General features: G+C 38.9%; 1 protein-coding gene across 1 annotated transcript in view; it reads right to left on the bottom strand.

Moving 5' to 3' along the window:
- Positions 1-411: 411 nt before the first annotated feature.
- Positions 412-26,040, bottom strand: part of ERICH3 (glutamate rich 3) — a 109,326-nt gene continuing 83,697 nt past the window's right edge. Inside the window, 4 exon segments of the mRNA XM_082666831.1 lie at positions 412-623; positions 626-2,664; positions 7,585-7,710; positions 21,832-22,281. Coding sequence (XP_082522957.1) covers positions 417-623; positions 626-2,664; positions 7,585-7,710; positions 21,832-22,281 — 2,822 coding nt within the window. The 3' untranslated portion in view covers positions 412-416.

Here is a 26,040-nt window from a genome sequence, read left to right as displayed (position 1 = left end):
AACTGCACAAAAGTGCAGAATGGAGACACAGAGCCCATTTAAAGGCGGACAATCACAAAGGGAAATTAATTCTGGAACAGAGTTTAAGCCTTTCCTCCTGTGACCTGTCCTTGTGGCACACTCTCTCCTCTGCACACATCTCTGGGGCCCTGTAATGGAAGCAAGGAGGATCTCACTGCTTCCTAGAGCTGTGCTTGCCGAGACGGGGGCTGTGACTTAGAGCTGTGAAGGGAACAGAAACTGGTCCCTGTCCGTCTCACCCAGCCCCCTGTCCTGATGGGCTTGGGGCTCAGCAGCCCAGAGTTGAAGGGTGTGTGTGTGCAGACACTGAGAAAGGGATGAGCCAACCCAAAGGGGGGATCTATTTAATCCTGCAGACAGGGCAGGCTTAAACTCACCATCAGCTGCAAAGTCTCTTAGGCCTTCCTGGGGTTCAGCAGAACATCTGGGTCTTCACTTCCTCTGTGCACTGCATGCTCTCGCTTCTCTTGGGCCCCAGTGCAATTGGGCTTTCCAGTGAGTGTTCCTGCGTCCCGTGCACTCTCTCTCCTGGGCTCTGACCCTCTGTCTTGGGAAAATCCCAATCTGAATTCTTCAGCTGCCCCGGACTCCACACGGACTCCGCCTCCTGTGTGGGTTTAGCTTCCCCTCCCTCCCGAGCCGGCCCTGGCGGTGGGGCCCTCCCTTCCAGGTCAGAAGGTTGCCCTGGAGCCTCGACCTCAGCCTCCGTCTCCCAAGTCACTGTTGCCTCCTCCCTGCTCAGCACTGTTTCCTCTACAGCCACCTTGTGTGCAGCTGCCGTTTCTCCGAGTGTCTCATCCACTCTGTGCCAGCTTTCCTCCCCAGCCGCATCTGAGAAGGAGAAGCCTTCATGCGCTTCTGTTTGCCCCCCAGCTGTCTTCGAACCTGCCAACGCCTCCCGCTCTGCGGCTGGTCCTGTCTCTCCTCCTCCTTGGTGGCGACCTTCCTCAGCTACAACCACGCCCCGCGAGCCCCTGTCCCCCTCGGTGTCCCCGTTCTTCATCAGCCCGACACCCAGAGTGGGCTCTTCAAAAGCCACCTCCTCTGGGTCCTCACCCATCACTTCTTCACTCAACTTTCCTGCCATGGTGGATTCTCCCTCGGGAACATCTTCTTGTGTCCTGGCTGGGACAGCCGCTCCCTGTGGCCCCTGTAAAGGCCCTTCTTTATCCCTCCCCTCCCAGCTCATCAGGCTGTCTTGATGTTTGGCTGCACACTCCCGGGCCTCGCCGGCAGCCCCGGGTGTCTGTGCCTGCCCTGAGAGCTCGCTTTCAGGGGCTCCTGACATCCCCCCTCCTGCAGGGCTCGCGCCCTCGTCCTGCTCTGCGGGGCCCACGTTCTCCCCGAGGCGCAGCCCTGCTCTGCCTCTGCGCCCTGTGTCTCCAGCTTCTCTTGGTCTTTCTCCTCCTTCTTTCCCCCAAACCGTTATGTTTTCCAGGGACTTTTCAAATCCAGGGGATGCTTCAGACATGGTCAGTGAATCCTCTCCTTGCGGCCCTGCGTCTTCAGTCAGTTCAGATGCCCGCACGGCTGCTTCATCCTCAGCCCCATGCCCCATGTCATTTTGGGGGGCTTGTGTCTCTTCCTTGGGTCTTACTTCCTTCATGGGTTCCCCCTCTTCCTCTTTCAACTTTTGCTCTTCTTCTAAAGTGTCTTCATCCTGAGGCGCCTTTGTCCTTGCCACCGCTTCCCTCTCAGATTTGGTTTCCCCCAGAGGTGTCTTTGGCCTCTCAGCTTTCCTTCTCTCGCACGCTGCACCTGACTCCTCAGGTGACATTTCTTTCCTCTCATCTTCCTTCTTAGACTCTGACTCTATCTCAACCTCCTCCCTTTCCACAGGGCCCTTACGAAGTTCTTCAAGGCTGTCCTCCAAAACCCCCGTCCGAGTTGCCTGGGCCTTCACAGAAGTCCAGGAGCTCAAGGGCGTTTCCCTTCCCAGAACTGCCCCCCTCTCCTTGGCTGGTGCCTCTCCCCACAGGATGGCCTCCTCTACTTTCTCGGGTGTAGCTTCTCCGGGTCCCACGTCCTCTAGGTCTGTGGATGCTTCCCCCTCACTGTCCTCCACATCTGGCTTTGCAGACCCGGCCTCGCTCACAGCCGCTCCCTCAGACTCTCCCTGCTCCGGCCTCGCTGCCTCTCTCAGGGCTGCTGCCTGGCTTGTAAGCACCGCCTTCTCCTCACCCTGCTCCCCGTCAGAAGCTGCCGTCTCCATCTCCAGCACCGTTTGCTTCAAGGCCTGCTCCTCAGAAGCCTCCCCTTCATTCAGACCTCCAGAATCTCTTGCTGCTTCTTGTCCTCTGGGGTCTAACCCCTCCTTTTGTTGCCTTCTATCCCCTTCTGCTTCTGCCTCTGCCCCACTTACTACGCCCTGAGGGATCGTTCTTTCCTCTGTAAACTGTCCTACTAATGCCGGCTGCTCTACTGTTGGCTTCCACTGCCCCAAGGGAACCTCATTAACCCCTGCTTTTCCCCACGGTGCTGCATCCCCTTTTTCTTCTGTGTCAGCATCCCTGTGTTGAGGACCTCCATCTTCCTCCACTGCTTCTTTCTTCTCCAGTGTATGCTCTTCTGATGCAACTTGCTTGGATTCCTTGTTTGAGCTGAGTGCTGCCCTTTCCTCCACCGCTAAATTCCTATTCAGTGCTATAAAATAAGGTTAGAAATCAAGGTTACTTTAATCAAAGTGCAGGGAGGAGATATTACAAAAAGTCTTAGATATATAAGAGATATTTATATATAATATCAAGGGGCTACTTATATTGTCTATACAACATTTTCTTGGTTCTAGGATGCCATTGACTATAACATGTACCATGATTTAACAATGGCTTTTCGTGATGAAAAGAAATGGTATCAAATTTAATGGGCACATTGGTATTAAAGGAAAATTGAACATCAGAAATGTTGAAAACAAACAAAAAGTCCATGTCTTTAAATAATAAAATCTCTCTCTTTCTCTCTCTCTGTCACACACACACACACACACACACACACACACACATATCCCACTTTCATTTGAAATATTATGACTTGCAGAAAAAATTATGCAACAAGGAAAATAGTGAGGACTTAATCTTAAGAATCATTGTTCCCTACAGCACGTTAATCTTAAGAATCATTGTTCCCTATAGCACCATAATATGCCTGTTAGCTTATGTTTCTTGTACTCATATGGGCATTTAGCAACAGAATCATAATACAATGTGAGCTGATCATTCATTATCCCACACATTACTCCCATTAAAGCTACTATATCTAGATATAGTCATCAAATAACTTTGTAGTTCAAGGTAAGACTTTTTACTAAATACACAAATTTGTATTATAGGTCAGAATACCTCCCATCTACATTCAGAAATTGATTTGCCTTTGGCAAAACAGGATCACAGAGCAAGACAGGACTTTTTAGTCTGGGACAATTTTCAATATAAATAACCTACTTGAAGTATTTCATAAGTTCTCATCCATAATTTCCTGCAAATCTGGGTGTTCTTGCTTTCATACTTCAATAAATACAAGTTCAATATGTTTCTTAGAAGGCTTCAAATAGATTTCTTATTATTTAGCAAATACATGTATTTCTGTTGCAATGATCCATGCAAAATAAATAAAGGCATTTCAGGCCAAATACCCAAAGCATTTAAATTTTCCAATTGCAGAATAATACTTAGGGAGATAGCTTCTAAAATGGTCACCTCAATGTTTTCTATCAATCTAATTTTTTTTCATTTGTAAAACACACTGGACTAGGTGCTATAAAATAAGTTATAAAACCAGGGTGTCAACCTCCAAATTATATAAATTTATAAAGTAGGCAAGTGTGTCTTCCTCACATTTTTTTCTCTTGCTTGCCCTTTTCTCTAGCCATCTCACCCCCACCCCATCACCAACAATCTCCCAGAAACCTAAAGCCCTAATCTTACTCACTTCGTCCCTATTCTGATACCCCATCTGGGAATGTCTTATAACTCCAGTTCCTCTCCTGACGCCACACCTGGCTGTCCTTTTTGCTTTCCCTTGGCCTCTTGCCAGCTATTAAAATAAAACATTTTGAAGTAAGACAATAATAGCACATATTACATTTCCCTTAAAAATGCATTTGGGGGCTTCCCTGGTGGTACAGTGGTTGAGAGTCCACCTGCTGATGCAGAGGACATGGGTTCGTGCCCCAGTCCAGGAAGATCTCACGTGCTGCGGAACGGCTGGGCCCATGAGCCATGGCCGCTGAGCCTGTGCGTCCGGAGCCTGTGCTCCGCAACAGGAGGGGCCACAACAGTGAGAGGTCCGCGTAACGCAAAAAAAAAAAAAAAAAAGCTACAGTAATCAAGACAGTATGGTACTGGCACAAAAACAGAAATATAGATCAATGCAACAAGATAGAAAGCCCAGAGATAAACCCGTGCACATATGGTCACCTTATCTTTGATAAAGAAGGCAAGAATATACAATGGAGAAAAGACAGCCTCTTCAATAAGTGGTGCTGGGAAAACTGGACAGCTACATGTAAATGAATTAAATTAGAATACTCCCTAACACCATACACAAAAATAAACTCAAAATGGATTAAAGACCTAAATGTAAGGCCAGACAGTATAAAACTCTTAGAGGAAAACATAGGCAGAACACTCTATGACATAAATCATAGCAAGATCCTTTTTGACCCACCTCATAGAGAAATGGAAATAAAAACAAAAATAAACAAATGGGACCTAATGAAACTTAAAAGCTTTTGCACAGCAAAGGAAACCATAAACAGGATGAAAATACAACCCTCAGAATGAGAGAAAATATTTGCAAATGAAGCAACTGACAAAGGATTAATCTCCGAAATTTACAAGCAGCTCATGGAGCTCAATATCACAAAAACAAACAACCCAATCCAAAAATGGGCAGAAATAGAGATTTCTAAATAGAGATTTCTCCAAAGAAGATATACAGATCACCAACAAACACATGAACGAAAGCTCAACATCACTAATCATTAGAGAAATGCAAATCAAAACTACAATGAGGTATCACCTCACACCAGTTAGAATGGCCATCATCAAAATATCTACAAACAGTAAATGCTGGAGAGAGTGTGGAGAAAAGGGAACACTCTTGCACTGTTGGTGGTAATGTAACTTGATACAGCCAGTATGGAGGTTCCTCAAAAAACTAAAAATTGAACTACCATACAACCGAGCAATCCCACTACTGGGTATATACCCTGAGAAAACCATAATTCAAAAAGAGTCATGTACCACAATGTTCACTGGAGCTCTATTTACAATAGCCAGTACATGGAAGCCACCTAAGAGTCCATCAACAGATGAATGCATAAAGAAGATGTGGCACATATATACAATGGAATATTAGCCATAAAAAGAAACGAAATTATTTGTAGTGAGGTGGATGGACCTAGAGTCTGTCATACAGAGTGAAGTAAGTCAGAAAGAGAAAAACAAATACCATATGCTAACACATATGTATGGAATCTAAAAAATAATTTTAAAAAATGGTTCTGAAGAACCTAGGAGCAGGACAGGAATAAAGACGCAGTCGTAGAGAATGGACTTGAGGACACGGGGAGGGGGAAGGGTAAGCTGGGATGAAGTGAGAAAGTGGCATTGACATATATACACTACCAAATGTAAAATAGATAGCTAGTGGGAAGTAGCGGCATAGCACAGGGAGATCAGCTCGGTGCTTTGTGTCACCTAGAGAGGTGGGATGGGGAGGGTGTGAGGGAGACACAAGAGGGAGGGGATATGAGGATATATGTATACGTATAGCTGATTCACTCTGTTATACAGCAGAAACTAACACACCATTGTACAGCAATTATACTCCAATAAAGATGTCTAAAAATAAAGTCAGTTATGAAAAATATTTAAAGAAAGTCCTCTGTTTTGCTAAGCTGGCCTCTAAATTTATGGAGTTAAAGAACATTCAGAAATACAGGGTAATAAAATTGACTAGCCACCATGTAATAATATACTATGCCTAAATTCTAGGAGAGAAAGTGCTAATGGCATCCAGCTGAGCTATTACATGCACACACACACACACACACACACTCACACACACACAGGGGAGTCAGACATGACATTTCTGAAGCAAGGGAGAAAGAGTAATTGAAGCTCTTCTAAGAAATATCAATACAAAAATATGACATGTTCTTGATAGCAACCTCATGGGCTTTTGGGGGGAAAAAATAACGAATATAAGAAAGTGAGCAATGTTCACAAACAAGGGAAATCTGATTTAGTGGCTGAGTGTGTACTTGGGAGTCAGGCAGACCTGGGTGAGAATGCCAGCTCTGCCACGTAGTTGTATGAACTTGGGAAATAACACTTCTCTAAGCCTTCATGGTCTTATCCATATAACGGGAATAGCAACACTTGACTCACAGAATCCTTGTAAGAGTAAACCATAAAATGCTTAGCACAGTGCCTTGTTAGGAAGCCCTAACAAACCTTCCTTACACACTCCCCTCCCACTGCGTACAATGTATGATATTTTCTTGCTTGAATTGGATTTAATAGACAACAACAACTCTACCTGCCTTGCAGAAGTTTGGGGAGGTACACTAGAACTCCTCTGGTTGAACGCCCACTACGAAAGATTTGGATTCTCGAAGCTCAGTGTCCTTCTGCAACTCAGCCCACTGCAAGTTCAAGTGTCACCTGGTCCTCTCCACATTGCTCCGGGGGAACGGGAGCTCAGGGAACCAGCACAAGTGCAAATCGTCTGGCTGCTTCTATTTATTGTGAGTAATAAAGTCCTTTTTCTCTGACCGAGGAGTTTTGTGTCTTCTGATGTACCTGTGGCTGGCTAACTTATTTACTTGATAATAGAGTGAAATCTCATATACCTCCCAGCACTTGATGCCTGTTATTAAAAATTGGAGGTGGGGGTACTGTGACCATATGAGGAATAAAATGAATCACCCTCCCCCTGCCAACTGCCACACACACATACGTGTATTCAAATCAGGGTGTTTTTTAAAATTCATCCACTAAATATAGGGAAACCTGATTTCAAGGGCACGGGCTGTTTGACCAGATATGTATGAGTCATGGTCTGTTGAATCACTCTAATGTGCACTCTTGCAGCTGGAATACTCATCACCAAGAGCCAGGTCATTTGCTGATGGCAATGAATACTTCCTGAATTTTAAAAAATAAGGAGTTCAAGTAAATCCTCGTGAAATGTGCCTGGGCTCTTCATGTCTCCAGTGGGTCAGTTAGGTATATCCACCTACCTGGTCAGCTAACTGGGAGGCAGGCTAAGAAATAAGACTGGTCTGAAAATCCCTACCAGTATTTTTCATTATCTGAAGTCCTTTTTTAAAAAATTCTAAGCACCACTGTATTCAAAAAAGAATGATAACTTTCATATCTGCTGTCAGCTCCAAAGCTCCCCTTAATGCTTCCACCTCCTGCCATCATATTCACTAGTTGAAAAGAAAATAAAGGTGGTAGAAGGAGGAAACAAGGATAGGAAGATGAAAGATGGAAACAGCACTGTCTTTTGCAGAGGATTTCTGAAGGTCTTTCCTAGGTAATGATGTGCCCTTACCTGCACCTGTGTCAATCTCCACCTTCCTTGAGTGCTTCTCTCCTCTGTCTGCACTGCTAACACCAGACTCAGAGTCATAGTGGCAGTGGCAGCCGGGACCCACATCTTCAGCTACTACCTGTCCAACTGATTGGAGACCATATAAAATATCAAAACGTGTTTAAAACAGGTCATGGAAACATTGTAAGTGGAACAGCAGCAAGTGGGATTAATTTAAAAGCATTCACATTAAAATATGACTCTTTTTAACATTTATTAAGATTAAACAGAGTTCAAGCTATGATTTCAAAAAGAAAACACAATAGAAGATCATGAAGTAAAGAAATCCATGTAAAGAAATACTTGCATTAAAAAAAAACAAGGCAACAGCCAGAAGCAGTGATGGATTTGCCAAATACACATGCAATGAGATGACTGGAAAGGAGTTTAGTTGCCTTTTGCTTTTTAGAAACATGTTATGGCTTTTATAATCCCAATCATCACTGTTCCATTAGATGTCTAAAACTACCAGAACTGACTATACTATAAGCATTTCATCCGTTAGTAGATTTTAGTGATTTGACCCCAATACTCACTCCATGTGACCAGAGCAAAAAAGCTATTGCATGATTCTTATAAATTTGACAGTAAAAGCTGTTGTAGAGATTCCTGTTATCTGCAGCTGATTACTGGCTCTGAACTTTAGGAACACAAAGACCTAAGAAGTTCAAGTCCCATACTAACTGTGTCAGCTTGGGTACGTTCTTTGGCCTAAGCCTAAGCCTCAGTTTACCCATCTGTCAAAAAGAGATATCTACTCAGTGGTTATATTGGGAGGATTAAATGAAATAATACCTGTAGAACACGCTTATATTTCACTTATTAGCAAGTGCCTGAGCACCTAATAAATAATAATAGATGATAAAATGATGAGCATGTCTATTATAAGTATTATCGCCCAACCTGATAATTCTCGACAACACTTTAATATCCATTAACTTTGTCTTTAGTGTCTGACACATCCCTGTCTATATCCCTTGCCTATCATCTGATGACCTGTGTCTCTAAATCCCTGACATCTTTCATTATGCCACCTCCTGGTTAACAAAAGTTCACTCAAATAACACTAGACCTAGATTTGCCCTCCTAGATAAGAGCACAGTTTCTCCAAAATACCCTTTCCCCCCTCCCTCCCTCCCTCGCTCTCTATCTCTCCCTTTCCTTCTCTGCCTACCTTCTCTCTTCCTTTCTTGCTTTATTTCCTCTCAGATATTCTGAGCAATTTGGTCCAAAGACTGTACTTCAAGAAAAAACACAACTAGAATGTGGACCCTTGCTCAGTTTAAGGTGGATTGCTAAGGAGCAGTTAGTTACTTACTGATCCCTCTGTGTTTGGAAACAAATAGTGAAATATCTGCCTCATGTGGCTTTTGGAGAAAAAATGGAAAGACTTAACTATAGTAATCCTAAGATAACAAACATGGAAATGAAAAGAGGTGCATCACATAGTTCCAATGTATTCTCTTTAAAAATTTTTTTGAACGTCAGTTTTCCTCATTCATCCAATACACCAAATAAAAAATGTCTTTTACAGTAATTTAAAGATGACATCAACTCATGAAACTTAGGTTATAGTTGGATTTTTTAAAACCAAGTCAACCTTTAGTTTAGTAACTTTATAACACAGTACCTATAAGTTAAATATCATCTTACCCACAGCACTGTATAACTAGAGAGTTTAAATAAATAGTGTTTTAGGTCTTTGTGTATAAATCTGCTTTGCTGACTAAGCAATAGAAATCCCAAGAATGGTAGGCAGGAGGGTCGGAGGAAGCCTGATTTGGTATCAATTACTGAAGCTTTGTTTCATCAGAGCCAACAGGACATCTAGGTTTCTCCCCCAAGTAGTCCATAGGCTAAAAAGAAATATGGTTTATTTTACAAATATTGAATCATTATGTTGTACACCTGAAATTAATATAATGCTGTATGTCAATTATACATCAATTGAAAATTTTTTCAATATGGTTTACAAAAATAATAATAAACAATTAGCAGCTATTGAACCAAAAGACTATTCTAAGAAGCCAAACAATACTAGCATAATCTGAAAATTACAACTCACTCAGAATTGCCTGAAGCATGTAATCCTTCTGTCTCAGGACTGTAATCACCACTTGCCCATGTCAGCTGGCTTGCCCCTGGAGGATTAGGCTTTGGAAGTCGATGAGAGCCTGGACAGTTAGGTGCTGCCTGCTTCAGATTCAGCAAGAATGGGACACTGGCCTGAGCATTAAGGATTTATTAAGTGTGAGATCAGAAAAGACCCCACTTGGTCATTTTTTTCTCAGATGTTCTTCTGAAACTGAAACTTAAAAGCAAGACCTTGGCCAGTGTCTGACTTTGACTGTTTTCCACCTACAGTAAAGGAGGACTATGCATGCTGAGACTCCCACACCAGCAATGTGACACATCACCCTGTTTCCTCTATCTATTTAGCCCTTCATCCCTCAAGGCTCCGTTCCTTCACCTTGCTATAAAGATGACCATTAAAGCAAAGAGAGTTGTCAGTTCCCACAGCATCTGTAGCAAAATGGAAGAGGCTCAAACAGAGAATTTCACAGAAAAATACTTTTTCCATTCAAATGATATAGGATATTTCAAGATGTTTTTAAAATACCAAAATATTATTGCATTCCAATGTGAGCTTTTTTTTTATTATGAAAACAAACATATTTTAAAATAATATAAACATTGTACTTCCCCAAAATATGAAAATAGTACATATTCACTACTTAAAGCTTGAAACAATAAAAAGTACAGAGAGGAAAACAAAAATATCCTAGTTTCACCACTCAGAAACGAATACTAGTTAACATTTTGGCAGATTTCTAAGTATTTTTTACTCTTACTTAGATGACATTTTGTATCCCATTTTATTCATTTAGCAATATATTGTGACTATATCCACATATCATTAAATAAGAACTATTCTTCAATAACTGCACAGAATATTCTAAAAAGGTTTTACTAAAATTTGGCTAACCAACTGCCTAGTGTTAAATATTCAATTATTTCCATTTTTGTGATTAAAAAGCTACTTAAAATACTACTTATAATTATTTTATTATTTCTGACTATTGCCTTAGGATAAATTGTTGGAACTGGAATTGCTGGGTCAAAGAACATGATAATTTTTAGAAGCTTTTGATATATGTTTCTCTTTGTACTTCAAAAAAGGAGGTATCAATTAACAATTTCACCTATAATGATGAGAGGCCTTATGTCCCTGTACTATTGCTGACAGTTCTCAATTTCCACCAATTCTTTCTAAATTTGATAATTTAGTTATTGAAAAGTGGTAGCAAGGATATGGTTTGCAATATTAGTAGGCAAGCTTTCCAAATTCATTCCCTTTCCTCTGCTTGCTTTGAAACTACACAAATTGTTCCCATCTTAAAACATGCTAAGAAGAATAACTGAGGCAGAAGAATGGATAAGTGACGTGGAAGATAAAATAGTGGAAATAACTACCACACAGCACAATAAAGAAAAAAGAATGAAAAGAATTGAGGACAATCTCAGAGACCTTTGGGGAAACATTAAATGCACCTACATTTGAATTATAGGGGTCCCAGAAGAAGAGAAAAAAAAAGCGATTGAAAAAATATTTGAAGAGACTATAGTTAACAACTTCTCTAATATGGGTAAGGAAATAATCAATCAATTCCAGGAAGCTCAGAGTCCCATACAGGATAAATCCAAGGAGAAACACACTAAGACACATATTAATCAAACTATCAAAAATTAAATACAAAGAAAAAATATTAAAAGCAGCAAGGGAAAAGCAACAATTAACATACAAGGGAATCCCCATAACCATCTTTCGGCAGAAACTCTGCAAGCCAAAAGGGAGAGGCAGGACATATTTAAAGTGATGAAAGGGAAAAACCGACAACCAAGGTTACCCAGCAAGGATCTCATTCAGATTCGATGGAGAAATGAGCACCTTTACAGATAAGCAAAAGGTAAGAGAATTCAGAACCACCAAACCAGCTCTACAACAAATGCGAAAGGAACTTCTCTAGGCAGGAAATACAAGAGAAGGAAAAGACTTACAATGACAAACCCAAAACAATTAAGAAAATGGTAATAGGAAAAAACATATCAATAATTACCTTAAATGTAAATGGATTAAATGCTCTAACCAAAAGACATACACTGGCTGAATGGACACAGAAACAAGGCCCATATATAGGCTGTCTACAGGAGACCCACTTCAGACCTAGGGACACATACAGACTGAAAGTGAGGGGATAGAAAAAGATATTCCATGCAAATGGAAATCAAAAGAAAGCTGAAGTAGCAATTCTCATATCAGACAGAAGAGACTTTAAAATAAAGACTATTACAAGAGACAAAGAAGGACACTACAGAATGATCAAGGGATCAATCCAAGAAGAAGATATAACAATTGTAAATATTTATGCACCCAACATAGGTGTACCTCAATACATAAGGCAAATGCTAACAGCCATAAAAGGGGAAACTGACAGTAACACAATCATAGTACGGGACTTTAACACCCCACTTTCACCAATGGACAGATCATCCAAAATGAAAATAAATAAGGAAACACAAGCTTTAAATGATACATTAAACAAGATGGCCTTAATTGATATTTATAGGACATTCCATCTAAAAACAACAGGGTACACTTTCTTCTCAAATGCTCATGGAACATTCTCCAGGATAGATCATATCTTGGGTCACAAATCAAGCCTTGGTAAATTTAAGAATATTTAAATTGTTTCAAGTATCTTTTCCAACCACAATGCTATGAGACTAGATATCAATTACAGGAAATAATCTGTAAGAAATACAAACACATGGAAGCTAAACAACACACTACTTAGTAACCAACAGATCACTGAATAAATCAAAGAGGAAATCAAAAAATACCTAGAAACAAATGACAATGAAAACACGATGACCCAAAACCTATGGGATGCAGCAAAAGCAGTTCTAAGAAGGAAGTTTATACCAATACAATCCTACCTTAAGAAACAAAAAACATCTCAAATAAACAAACTAACCTTACACCTAGAGCAATTAGAGAAAGAAGAACCAAAAACCTCCAAAGTTAGCAGAAGGAAAGAAATCATAAAGATCAGATCAGAAATAAATGAAAAAGGAATAAAGGAAACAATAGCAAAGATCAATAAAACTAACAGCTGGTTCTTGAGAAGATAAAAAAAATTGATAAACCATTAGCTGGACTCATCAAGAAAAAAAGGGAGAAGATTCAAATCATTAGAATTAGAAATGAACAAGGAGAAGTAACAAGTTACACTGAAGAAATACAACGGATCATGAGAGATTTCTACAAGCAAATATATGCCAATAAAATGGACAACCTGGAAGAAATGGACAAATTCTTAGAAAAGCACAACCTTTCAAGACTGAACCAGGAAGAAACAGAAAATATAAACAGACCAATCACAAGCACTGATATTGATACTGTGATTTAAAATCTTCCAACAAACAAAAATCCAGGACCAGATGGCTTCACAGGCAAATTCTATCAAAAATTTAGAGAAGAGCTAACACCTATCCTTCTCAAACTCTTCCAAAATATAGCAGAGGGAGGAACACTCCCAAACTCATTCTATGAGCACACCATCACCCTGATACCAAAACCAGACAAAGATGTCACAAAAAAAGAAAACTACAGGCCAATATCACTGATGAACATAGATGCAAAAATCCTCAACAAAATACTAGCAAACAGAATCCAATAGCACATTAAAAGGATCATATACCATGATCCAGTGGGGTTTATCCCAGGAATGCAAGGATGCTTCAATATACACAAATCAATCAATGTGATAAACCATATTAACAAATTGAAGGAGAAAAAACATATAATCATCTCAATAGATGCAGGAAAAGCTTTTGACAAAATTCAACACCCATTTATGATAAAAACCCTGCAGAAAGTAGGCATAGAGGGAACTTACCTCAACATAATAAAGGCCATATATGACAAACCCACAGCCAACATCATTCTCAATGGTGAGAAACTGAAACCTTGTCCACTAAGATCAGGAACCAGACAAGGTTGTCCATTCTCACCACTATTATTCAACATAGTTTTGGAAGTTTTAGCCACAGCCATCAGAGAAGAAAAAGAAATAAAAGGAATCCAAATCAGAAAAGAAGAAGTAAAGCTGTCACTGTTTGCAGATGACATGATACTATACATAGAGAATCCTAAAGATGCTACCAGAAAACTACTAGAGCTAATCAATGAATTTGTTAAAGTAGCAGGTTATAAAATTAATGCACAGAACTCTCATGCATTCCTCTACACTAATGATGAAAAATCTGAAAGATAAATTAAGGAAACAGTCTCATTTACCACTGCAACAAAAAGAATAAAATATCTAGGAATAAACCTACCTAAGGAGACAAAAGACCTGTATGGAGAAAACTATAAGACAATGATGAAAGAAATTAAAGATGATACAAACAGATGCAGAGATATTCCATGTTCTTGGATTGGAAGAATCAACATTGTGAAAATGACTATACTACCCAAAGCAATCTACAGATTCAATGCAATGCCTATCAAACTACCAATGGCATTCTTCACAGAACTAGAACAAAAAAGTTCACAATTTGCATGGAAACACAAAAGACCCTGAATAGCCAAAGCAATCTTGAGAACGAAAAATGGAGCTGGAGGAATCAGGCTCTCAGACTCCAGACTATACTACAAAGCTACAGTAATCAAGACAGTATGGTGCTGGCACAAAAACAGAAATATAGATCACTGGAACAGGATAGAAAGCCCAGAGACACACCCACGCACATATGGTCACCTTATCTTTGATAAAGGAGGCAATAATATACAATGGAGAAAAGACAGCCACTTCAATAAGTGGTGCTGGTTAAACTGGACAGCTACATGTAAAAGAATGAAATTAGAACACTCCCTAACAAACACCATACACAAAAATAAACTCAAAACGGATTAAAGACCTAAATGTAAGGCCAGACACTATAAAACTCTTAGAGGAAAACATCGGCAGAACACTCCATGACATAAATCATAGCAAGATCCTTTTTGACCCACCTCTGAGAGAAATGGAAATAAAAACAAAAATAAACAAATGGGACCTAGTGAAACTTAAAAGCTTTTGCACAACAAAGGAAACCATAAACAAGACAAACAGAAAACCCTCAAAATGGGAGAAAATATTTGCAAACGAAGCAACTGACAAAGGATTAATCTCCAAAATATACAAGCAGCTCATGCAGCTGAATATCAAAAAATCAAACAACACAATCCAAGAATGGGCAGAAGACCTAAATAGACATTTCTCCAAAGATATAGAGATTGCCAACAAACACATGAAAGGATGCTCAACATCACTAATCATTAGAGAAATGCAAACCAAAACTACAATGAGGTATCACCTCACGCTGGTCAGAATGGCCATCATCAAAAAATGTACAAACAGTAAATGCTGGAGAGAGTGTGGAGAAAGGGAACCCTCTTGCACTGTTGGTGGTAATGTAACTTGATACAGCCAGTATGGAGGTTCCTCAAAAACTAAAAATTGAACTACCATACAACCGAGCAATCCCACTACTGGGCATATACCCTGAGAAAACCATAATTCAAAAAGAATCATGTACCACAATGTTCATTGGAGCTCTATTTACAATAGCCAGGACATGGAAGCAACCTAAGTGTCCATCGATAGATGAATGGATAAAGAAGATGTGGCATATATATACAATGGAATATTACTCAGCCATAAAAAGAAACAAAATTGATTTGTTTGTAGTGAGGTGGATGGACCAAGAGACCGTCATACAGAGTGAAGTAAGTCAGAAAGAGAAAAACCAATACCATATGCTAACACATATATATGGAATCTAAAAAAAAATAAATGGTTCTGAAGAACCTAGGGGCAGGACAGGAATAAAGACACAGACGTAGAGGATGGACTTGAGGACATGGGGAGGGAGAAGGGTAAGCTGGCAGGAAGTGAGAGAGTAACGTGAACATATATACACTACCAAAGGTAAAACATATTGCTAGTGGGAAGCAGCTGCATAGCACAGGGAGATCACCTCAGTGCTTTGTGTCCTCCTAGAGGGGTGGGAGGGAGATGCAAGAGGGAGGAGATATGGGGATATATGTATATGTATAGCTGATTCAATTTGTTATACAGCAGAAACTAACACACCATTATAAAGCAATTATATGCCAATAAACATGTTTTTTTAAAAAATGCTAAGTATTTTGAGCAATTCTATATCAGAAGAACGTTTTGCCAAGAACTTTTCATTTGAATTTTAAGAACATAAGAAGGCAATAAAAGCTGAGTAAATATATATGCAGGTTTATTCCAAGTTCCCAGTCACCTTGAAAACTATGCGTGTTCTTTGATCATTCTGTAGCCAATCATTGTGTAGCCAATCAATTATCTTCCCAACAACTCACTATGACAAAATTCATGACTTACATCATCTACCTATACAGTAAAGATGTTCCTGTGTTACCTTTGTCATTGAAACATTGCTTACAAAGATCCAGGATTAATCACAACTCAAGACCACAGCTGTTTGAAGATAACATACTCAGAAAGCTAAATTCTGTCCTCCACACAGTAGCAAGAATCTTTTCAAAACTTTCAGCTCATGTCATTTGTATGCACTAATTTTTCCAATGGCTTCCTACCTCAGAATAAACTCCTCCCAACGGCCTATAAGTTTTTCCCTCTGGCCTCATTTCCTCCAGTCTCTGGCTTGTCCATTCTGCTCCTGTCACACTGACCTCCTTCCAAATTCTTCACTCAACAGCGATGCTCTCAGTTTAGACTCTGTGCATTTGCTGGGCCTTCTGCTTCCTGTGCTCCTTCTTCACATGACAGAGTGGCTCACCCCTGCACCTCATTCTGGTATTTGCTCAAATGTCCCCTCACTGAGAGAGGACAGCCCTAAAAAATACTACCCCTTCCTCAAACCATCACTCTATGTCCTTACCTTGACTTTCTTTTCTGCTAGCACTTAGCCCAGATGCCCCATTACATGTTTACCTTTCACTTGTTAGGCACATCTCCTCCTTGAATATAATCTCCCATATAGGGAAGGACTTCGTTATGTTCACACCAGGGACAGTGTGGCATAAAGCAGATACCTAACAAATATTTCAGAAGAAATCTATTGAAACAAACAGCTATATGCTTTCACAATTCATTCAGAAATTGTATTTAGACTGCAACTCATAACACGTGATTTTCTTGTTCTTTCATCGAGACCATTCTATCCTGCCTATGTGATGATAAAATTGCATTTTACTTTAGTCCTAACAATTTTTAGGTCTATATTACCTGGCCAAGCACTATGACTTCCACTGATTCATATGTAAAAGTATAAAATGCCTACTTCTACATACATTTTACTTTATACTATATGATACTTTATTCTTAATATATTATTTATATTCATAATGTATAAATTATATTAATTTCACAAATCCACATGAATTGTTCCATCATTAGAACACCATGTGTCACAATGCATTAAGACAGCTTAAATTAAAAATAACAGAGAAAAATAAACACACAAAAATAACACTATGTCCTATAATACTGAATTAACTCTCAAGGGCACTATCTCATTGTAGCTAGCAATTATAATCTTTTACCTTATCCACTTCACTGCATATGACATATCTTTTATATAAATTCACCTGATTTGTTGGTGGACTGGACAAAGCCCAATTAAGTGTGACATATTATAAAATAGTTAGAAGGAAGTTATCATTTTATGTTATCAGCCTGAAAGGTAAGAAGGCATTGACTGTAGTACTTTACAAATTTATCCGTTACTATGATCTTAAGTGAAAACAATTCAGATTAAGTTGTATTAACTTAGACTCAACAAAACATCATTCATTGTACATCATTTTTTCAGCCCATAGACTTATTCTTAACATAATCACAATTTTTATTCTAGGTCTAGTTGAAATTGATTAATTCAGTGCTATACAAAATGAGATAGAATCTTTTACACATTATCTCAGCCCCCATTTCACTGCAATCTAAGGTTCTAATCAGGGAGCTAAATAAAATACACACGTTTCAATCTTCACCAGCCTTCTGATCTAACTCATATAAGCTGTGACCTAAATGACCTTCATTTCAAGCATATAACTTTGATTCTATCCCTCTCTCCCTCAGCCACCTTACTGAAGGCTCAGTTAAGGAGGAGGAACCACCATAACCTCTTTGCTTGGCATCAATATCAATATAACTCACGATACTTTCAAGACCTGGCTTATTTTATCTGAAATTTTCTTAGGAATATAAAGGCTTTTGAGAATATCTGTCACTTCCTTTAGTCTATTATTCTAAATATTTACAAATTTATTGCATCATTTCCTTGAGTTTATTTTAAAAACATTAGCACCCAGCTGTCATAATCTACTAATCCTTAGGTTTTGGTACCATAATCCTTCTACATCGTTCTGAATATTTTACATGGTCTTTGTTTTATTTTGCTTATTAATATCTTATTTTCCACTGTACTTTATTCACTCTGCCTCTGGGCCTCTGTAATAGAGAAATTTTGTTCTTTTGTGGAAGATGGACCATAGAACAAATCTACCAGTTCTTACAAAGAAGGCAACATATTTTTAAGAAAAGTTGCAAAGTTATGATACCAAGGCAATACAATGGCATAACATATACAGTAAATAAGAATAAAAGTACAGTTATATGTGCTGATATAAAAAGATATTCAGGATACAGTGTTAAGTGAAAAAAGCAAGTTGTAAAACAAAAATGTATCATGTTTCCATCTGTATATAAAAATAAGGTCTGTATATATATAATATATGAATGCACTTATATATGTGTGTATATAGAGAAAATTTTCTGGAATCATGCACACAAAAAAACTTTTCCACAGTTATCTATCTCTCAGGAAAAAGAATAAAGGCCAGGGAAGGAAGCCTTTAGCTTTCATCTTATTCTCATCTGTTCTGTATAAACTTTTCAACCAATCTTTTCTAAGAAAAAATTTTTTTTCAAAAACCTTAAAATGTCTATTACCTTTGATCCAGAAAGTAAACTTCTTGGAACCTAGCCTAAGAAAATAATTATTAATTTCAAATTATCGTAGGTAATAAGATACTAGAGTACTACTAGTAGTAGTAAAAATAGGAAAAATAGGGAAATGTTTACATTATGAACAAACCACAGAATGGAATAATACACAGACATTAAACATATTCATGAAGATTACATAATAACATAAAAATACTTATGGTATAAGGTTAAGAATAAAAAGCAAAATATAACATTTTATGGAAATATGAAAACATAACTTGTAAACTCTAACTTTAGAAATAAAAAGACTGACCATATGTTAAAGGTGATTTTTGTGTGTGATAAATCTATAGATAATTTTAAGCCATCTTTTCTCTATTTTCTAAATGTTATTTCATAAGCTGTTAATGAAAAATAAACACTGATAAAGAGGTTTGGTACATATATTAGAGCATAAGAGAGATAAATAATCATAAACGTTGTCATCTAGTGTTGAACCCACCTCAATGAAAAGATAATAACAAAATGTTTTAAAATTATAGATGTCACCAAGTCAAGAACACAAGTTTCCCATAATAGTTGAGAAAAATAATAAACCTATACACTCTTCATTTCACAAATCCAGAGGGGGGAAAATAAAACCCACTCTCGGGCTTCCCTGGTGGCGCAGTGGTTGAGAGTCCGCCTGCCGATGCAGGGGACATGGGTTTGTGTCCCGGTCCGGGAAGATCCCACATGCCGCGGAGCGGCTAGGCCCGTGAGCCATGGCCGCTGGGCCTGCACGTCCGGAGCCTGTGCTCCGCAACGGGAGAGGCCACAACAGTGAGAGGCCCGAGTACCACAAAAAAAACCTCACTCTCTTCCAAGTGATATGATCCTAGTCGAATACTTCTGTTATTCTATTTATCCCCTAATTTCAACCTATATCATGTGCATCTTATTTTACAAAAAGTTGTCTACTTCCATAAATCCAGGTAAACAATCTAGTTTTCTGAAGTGGAAATAAAAGAAATACTAGTAATAATGTCAACATTGCTACTGAACTTTAACATCCGTACCTTTTTGGTCAGCAGTTTGCCAAATTGTACAAATTTTCTAGATTATACATTACATGTACCAGAATTGAATGATAAAATCCAAGATCAAAAATTTGAATCATTTTATAAAGGGGCTTCAAATGTATGGTAATAAGAATCTTTACTCACATATGGCAAAATCATTTTGAAAATTTTGGGGGTCTTAATGTTATAATTCTAAGGCAGAGGTTGGCAAACTTTTTCTGTAAAGGGCCAAACAGTGAATCCTTAGGGCTTCGTGGGCCATAGGGTCTCTGTTGCAACTACCTAACTCTGCCCTTGTAGAGCAAAAGCAGCCACTAAGAATATGTAAATAAATAAGCATGACTCTAGTCCAATAAAACTTTATTTTCTGGCACTGAAATGTGAATTTAATATAATTTTCACATATCACATATTCTTCTTCTTTTGATTTTTTCCAACCTTTTAAAAATGAAAGAAAAGAAAAGAGAAAAAAACATTCTTCACTCACAGGCAATACAAAAAGAAAAGGTGGTAGGCCAGATTTGGCTCGTGGGCTGAAGTTTGTCAAACTGCTCAGTCTAGAGTTTTTGTTTAACGTATTCCAAGGTTATATCCCTTGCTACTTCCTGCTGTTTGGCATGCTTTATCCTCCTCCATTCCACCTTCAAAATCTTATCTAACCTTTAAAGCCTTCCTCAAATATGTCCTTCACAAAAACTTTCAAGGTGACTTCATCAAATGAGTCTTCTCTTCCTTTGAAGCCCCATAACATGTGTACCTTCTCTGGTTTTACATGTGACTACTGACCTTGTCCAGTTATTGGCGTGCCAAGCCTTCCTCTTAACATTTTATGGAAGGAACCCTCTCTTACACATTTCTTATTGACCACAGTGCATAGTAGAAGGTTAATGATAATGACTGAATGGAAAGATAACTATTCAACATCCTCAATTCTTAGCTGTAGGTACGAGTGGTTTAATAACAGCTTTTAAGTTTCTAAAATAAATGTTATAGACATTAAAAGCATTCATAAGTTTTCAAACGTAGATGAATTTTAGTACTATTAAAATGTGACAACAAATTTTACCTTGGAGTCAAAAAGAATTCCCACCATGTTGGCAGGGTAGACAGATGGGAGAGATTAGGGAAAGGCCTGAGATACAAGTTATAGGGCACAGCGTACTGTGTGAGAGCCAAATAGCTGCAGGCACAACCGGCCATCCACAGGACACAGCTCAATCCTTTAACTGTCCTCCTAAGGTTGAGAAAAGTATCAGACCTTCCATGTGTCTAAGGTACTGGGGCCTGATCATCCTAGGACATGCTTCAAGACTTTCTATGTCAAATGGAACTGCCTAACACACCCAAGAAACCCCTGGATCAGAAAGTTACTCCGTTTCAGAGAACTTAAAGTGCAGTTTGGAGTTTTCTATGAAATTTTTATTTAACTATAAATTCCTATTGCAAAGATAAAATTGGAAACCTTTAGAAACTGGCACCACTCTCCCTGAATTCAAATCCTAGGAATGCTTCTTATTAGCTGTATGATGCTTGACATCTTACTTAACCTCTACAAACCACAGTTTTGTCATCTGTAAAAAGGAGATAATGATAATAGAACCTAACTCATGGGGATATTGGGCTGTTGTGAGGATTAGACGAGTTAATATATGTAAGTGTTTAGCACCAGCACATAGCAAGCACCTATCAATGTTAGCTACATGTACATATAAATGCATATTTGGATAAGAACAAATAGCATTGCTAATACTAAATAACTTCTAAAAAGCTACACACACCCTTGCCTTCAGACATGTATTGTGCTTTATTTGATTCTTGAGATAGAACTGTCATAGGAAGGAATTTACAGAAAATAGGAAACAGGCTACTTAAGAATTATCAAGTAATTTTTTAAATGCAGTAAAGGGAAACAAGCTGAAAATACACGTATGATCATGTGACACAGAGAGAAATAGGAAAAAGTTGAATCCCTCCGGCATTATCACAATAGTATTTCCCAAGCTTTGGCAGAGTGCAATGACCAAGATCAGCTTCCATGCATAGAGACAATGGCAGGTCAACTCAATGGCCATACTTACCACCTTTATCCATCCTACGGGGACCTGCCTTTTTGTCCTTCACCTTAGCAGCGCTTCCTTCCCAAAGGTTACTCTTACTCTTTTCCTTGTCTTCCTTGGAAACATGTTCCCTGGACTTCTCAGATAAGCCCTCTGCAATCACTCGGGTTCCTTTCTCTGCTTCTTCTTCAAGAACATTCTCCAAGTTTTCCTCTATTGGCAGAGGCTTGGTCTCCACATCTACTTTTATTATTTCTTGGTCTTCAGTTTCGATTTCTAGAGAATTCTCAAGTGGAAGGTGGGTTTTTCCTGGCTCATCATTTTCACTCAACTCCTGGGAAGATGGACTTCGGACACTTTCATTTGGACTGTTCTCAGCGTGGGCTTCCCTGTCCCCCAGTGCAGATTCATCCTCACTGCAACTAGAATATGGGTGACTTTTGGATGAGGTTGATGAAGCAGTTCTTATATCTACAAAAATTAAAAATGACAACATCATTGCTTGTCCATAAAGGGAAATTTAATAATAATAATTGTGGGAATTATGCTAGTAATTAATCATACTAAAATTTTTAATATAGTTTAGTAGATTTGATACCCTTTCCCCATATAGTCCACATAATCGTCATGATAAAGAAAGACCTATGTAATCTGTGAGTCTATACAATTTTCAATACGAAGTCATATTTAACTGAAAACCAATTGTATTTGTTTATTTGTTGAAAGCCATTTCACTGGAAAACCTTTGTTAGTATCTATTTTGTTACAGAAGAAATTGAATAATCTTTCACTTGTTCAGCAAGAGCACTTATCTCATTATCATCTTGGATGTATCCACAGTATTCTCTGTGCATAAAGTTTACATTTTTATCTACTGTAACACCCGCCATACTGGTACACCCTGGTAGCTCGGTATGGTAAGAATATCTATGCATTTGCATAATACCTAGATACTTAATACTTTGAGATAATGCTTGTGTGTGTGTGTCTGTGTGCATGTGTGTGTGTGTGTGTGAGATCTGGTCTTTTTTATGGGTTCCCCAGAAGCAGACACTGAGATGAGGACTCATGTTCCAGTGATGTATTAAAAATATGCTCCAAGAGAAACTCTTCTGGGTGTGGGTAAAGCAGGGCAGGGAAGGGAAGAAGTCAATCAAGAGAGCTATTTCAAGCAACATCTCAGCCTCAGCCTGATCCCATGGGAACCTCTGAAGTCTAAATTATATTAGAATTTTTCTTCCCTTGAGGAAGGAGCTGGGCTTCCATACTCTGCTCCAGTCAGACATAGCTACAGGCCACCCTGGGGGGAACATGAACTCTTGGCACTCCCTTGCTCTTTGTGCCTGAGGGTGAAGCAAACCCAGTAGCCCAGGGCTGTCCTCTGAAGAAGACAGAGGATGCAGAAGCTGGAGATGGGCATACAGAATCGGCAAAAGAGATTCTAGGCTATCTATGCAGTACATTGATGTGATGCTACAGACATGCAGTCTGGAAACTTACCAGAGCCAAAAATGGTTGCGTATTTATTACCCACAAAAACTTTTTAAAATCTCCAAGAAAGTAACACACACACACTGACTCTGTAAGGAAGATGCACTGCCTTGGGCCAGAAAAATACAAACTTGCCTTTCATTTTTTTTAACCAAATAGACCTGTGTTTATAACTTTTTTATAGAATATATTTTTCAAATGAAATAGCCCATACTTACAAGCTGCTTAGCTTTTTTGTTTGCTCCTCTCTGTGTGCTCCTGATTCTTTTTTCTGTTTATGTTTCTTTCTGCTTGTCAGCTACCCAGATGGCTGTAGCAGCTGAGGCAGAGTTTAAGGGAAGAAATACCTGTCTTTACTCTTATCCTCTTCCCTCTAGACCCAATGGCTCTCCATGACAGGGCTTAGCATTTTAAGTATAGTCACTGAGACATACTGAGTTCCCACAAAGATGTGAGAGATTCTACACAGCAGTAAAAAAATAAACTCCAAAAAGCCTTTAAGCAACAGAACCCCTTAAGTACAATTCCATTTGTTCTTATCTTCCAACTACCTTGACAGGCACCAGATGACCACTGTTTCTTAAAGGAATCACATACTTCAGCCACTCATTCTTTATCTCCATTGTATAAGATCTGGATGTGCTGTCTCTCGGTGGGGAACGTACAGATCAAGGACAGTCTTTCTCTATCTTATTTGTACTAGTTCAGAAATTTCAGGGACTATGATTTCCCCCTCTCTTAAGCATCTCACATTTGTTTTTTAAAAAAGAAAAACAACTCCCAGTGTGCTAGTGGTTTGTTTGATCAGTGGTTTTCATTAATTGCACAATTAGCTAGGATACAATGTTATAATGGTTCTGCACGTCCAAAAATATCCGTATCTACCATCTGAATGTTGACACCAGGACTCTCACTTTTGGCTCTGAGAGTTGTTCACATAATTTAAAAAATGAGTGCTCCTCTTTCTTTAGCAGCTTCTATTAATTGTATTATTTTATTTCAAAGGCTGAAACATGCTCTGGTTCAATTTTGAGTCAGTCCTTAAGAAAGATCAGGTGAATGAATGGCCGCTGAGTGGCAAGGCTACCTGACCTCCCATAGAAACTCATTTCAGTTTTCAAATTTCTCTCTAACCTCCCTGTATAATTTCATTTCACTCTCATTTCTCACTCTCATTTTCATACAGACACTGGGGCCAGGCTGTGCCTACAAAAAAGCTCAAAATGCTTTAGGGCCATGGAATGGGATTTTCTACACTAATTTTATATATTCTCTTAGAAATAAAGTTTTTATGTGAAAACTTTCATATAAAGGAACGTTTTATATAAAGGAATTTTAGGGCCGATATGTAAATTGTAATTTTTGTTTTTCATTAGGAGGGAAAAAGTTGTCTTGGAGGTATGTTAGGAAACAGCTCTGCCTCCTACCAAATTCCATTTATCTCTCCAGTGCTCCCTCCAGGTACTGATGCTAAGAATCTGCCCTTGGTCTTCATGGTAGGGACCTGATCTGCACCCACTGCCTGAGTCCTTGGCCAAAGCCAGTGTGTTTGGTGCCATGGTTCTACACCCTAAGTAGGATCTCTGACTTTTCTCTTTCCACATTCAATCAGTCCCCAATCCTTCACTGTTTTCTCTTTTCATGTCATCATAACTGTTCATTGATAACTATTCCTTCTTTTCCATCACTACTATTTCACGCAACACGAACTTGAGAGAAAATACTATGTTTTTCTGTAAGACAAACTTAGGTGTTCCAATCATGACTAAGCTACTCATTAGCTTTGACTTTGGTTATGCTACTTAACTTCTCTAAGGCTCTGTTTTCTTGGCTGTAAAATGGGAATCAATTCCAATTATTGCTCTCCATAAATCATTGCAGAAATTACCTGATAAAAATTAATCTCACCAAATCAAATAATCATTGCTTATGATTTTCAGTCTTCTTCTCTCTCTGATATCATACATGATAAGTATATTCTAATAAATTTCTTTCTTGTGATTTCACCCTGTATATCACATTAAGCATAGTAGTCACAGTTACCACTTATTGAGGAAAAAAATAAAACCTGATCATGATTATGCACCTACTCTGTACCAAGCACTGAGGTAAGCACTTTACAAACATCTCATTTAATCCCATGGAGTAGTTAGTTATCTTCTTTTTCTAGATCTAGAAAGTAAGGCCCACGGAAGTTAAATAATACCCAATGTCCATTAGCTATAAAGGAGCAATTTTTGTAAAATACTTCTTTTGTAATGACCCATTGTATTAAAACCAAGACCACTCTATCTGCCAAAAGGCCTTCAAACAGAGGGCACCCACTGTCATGAACCCACTATTGCTTCTCTTAGCTAGATTTCCACTGTTACCACTCCAGGATGACAAATGGAAAATAGTTTTACATATTCTACTATATATGTATCAGTAATCTCCACTGTTTGCACTGCCTGCCTAGTCAATTTGATATACACCTGACCAAAGGTACCAACCACACACACACACATCCATAGTCAGCACCAGTTCAGCAAATTCAGGATGAACTCTGCTCTCTCTCCGTAACTGAGGTCCTGAGTTGTCCTCCATCTTCCTAGCCACTTACAGAGATTCATTCATTCACTAAATGCACATTGAGCACATCCTATGTTTCAGGCAATGTTCTGGTATTGAGGACACAATGGAGTAAAAAGCAGGCCAGATCCCTGCTTCCATAGAGATTACACACTCTAGACAGACATT

The sequence above is a fragment of the Grampus griseus genome (genome assembly GCF_964374135.1).
Source record: "Grampus griseus genome assembly, chromosome: 1".
NCBI lineage: Eukaryota > Metazoa > Chordata > Mammalia > Artiodactyla > Delphinidae > Grampus > Grampus griseus.
This window is presented reverse-complemented; position numbering and strand designations above follow the sequence as displayed.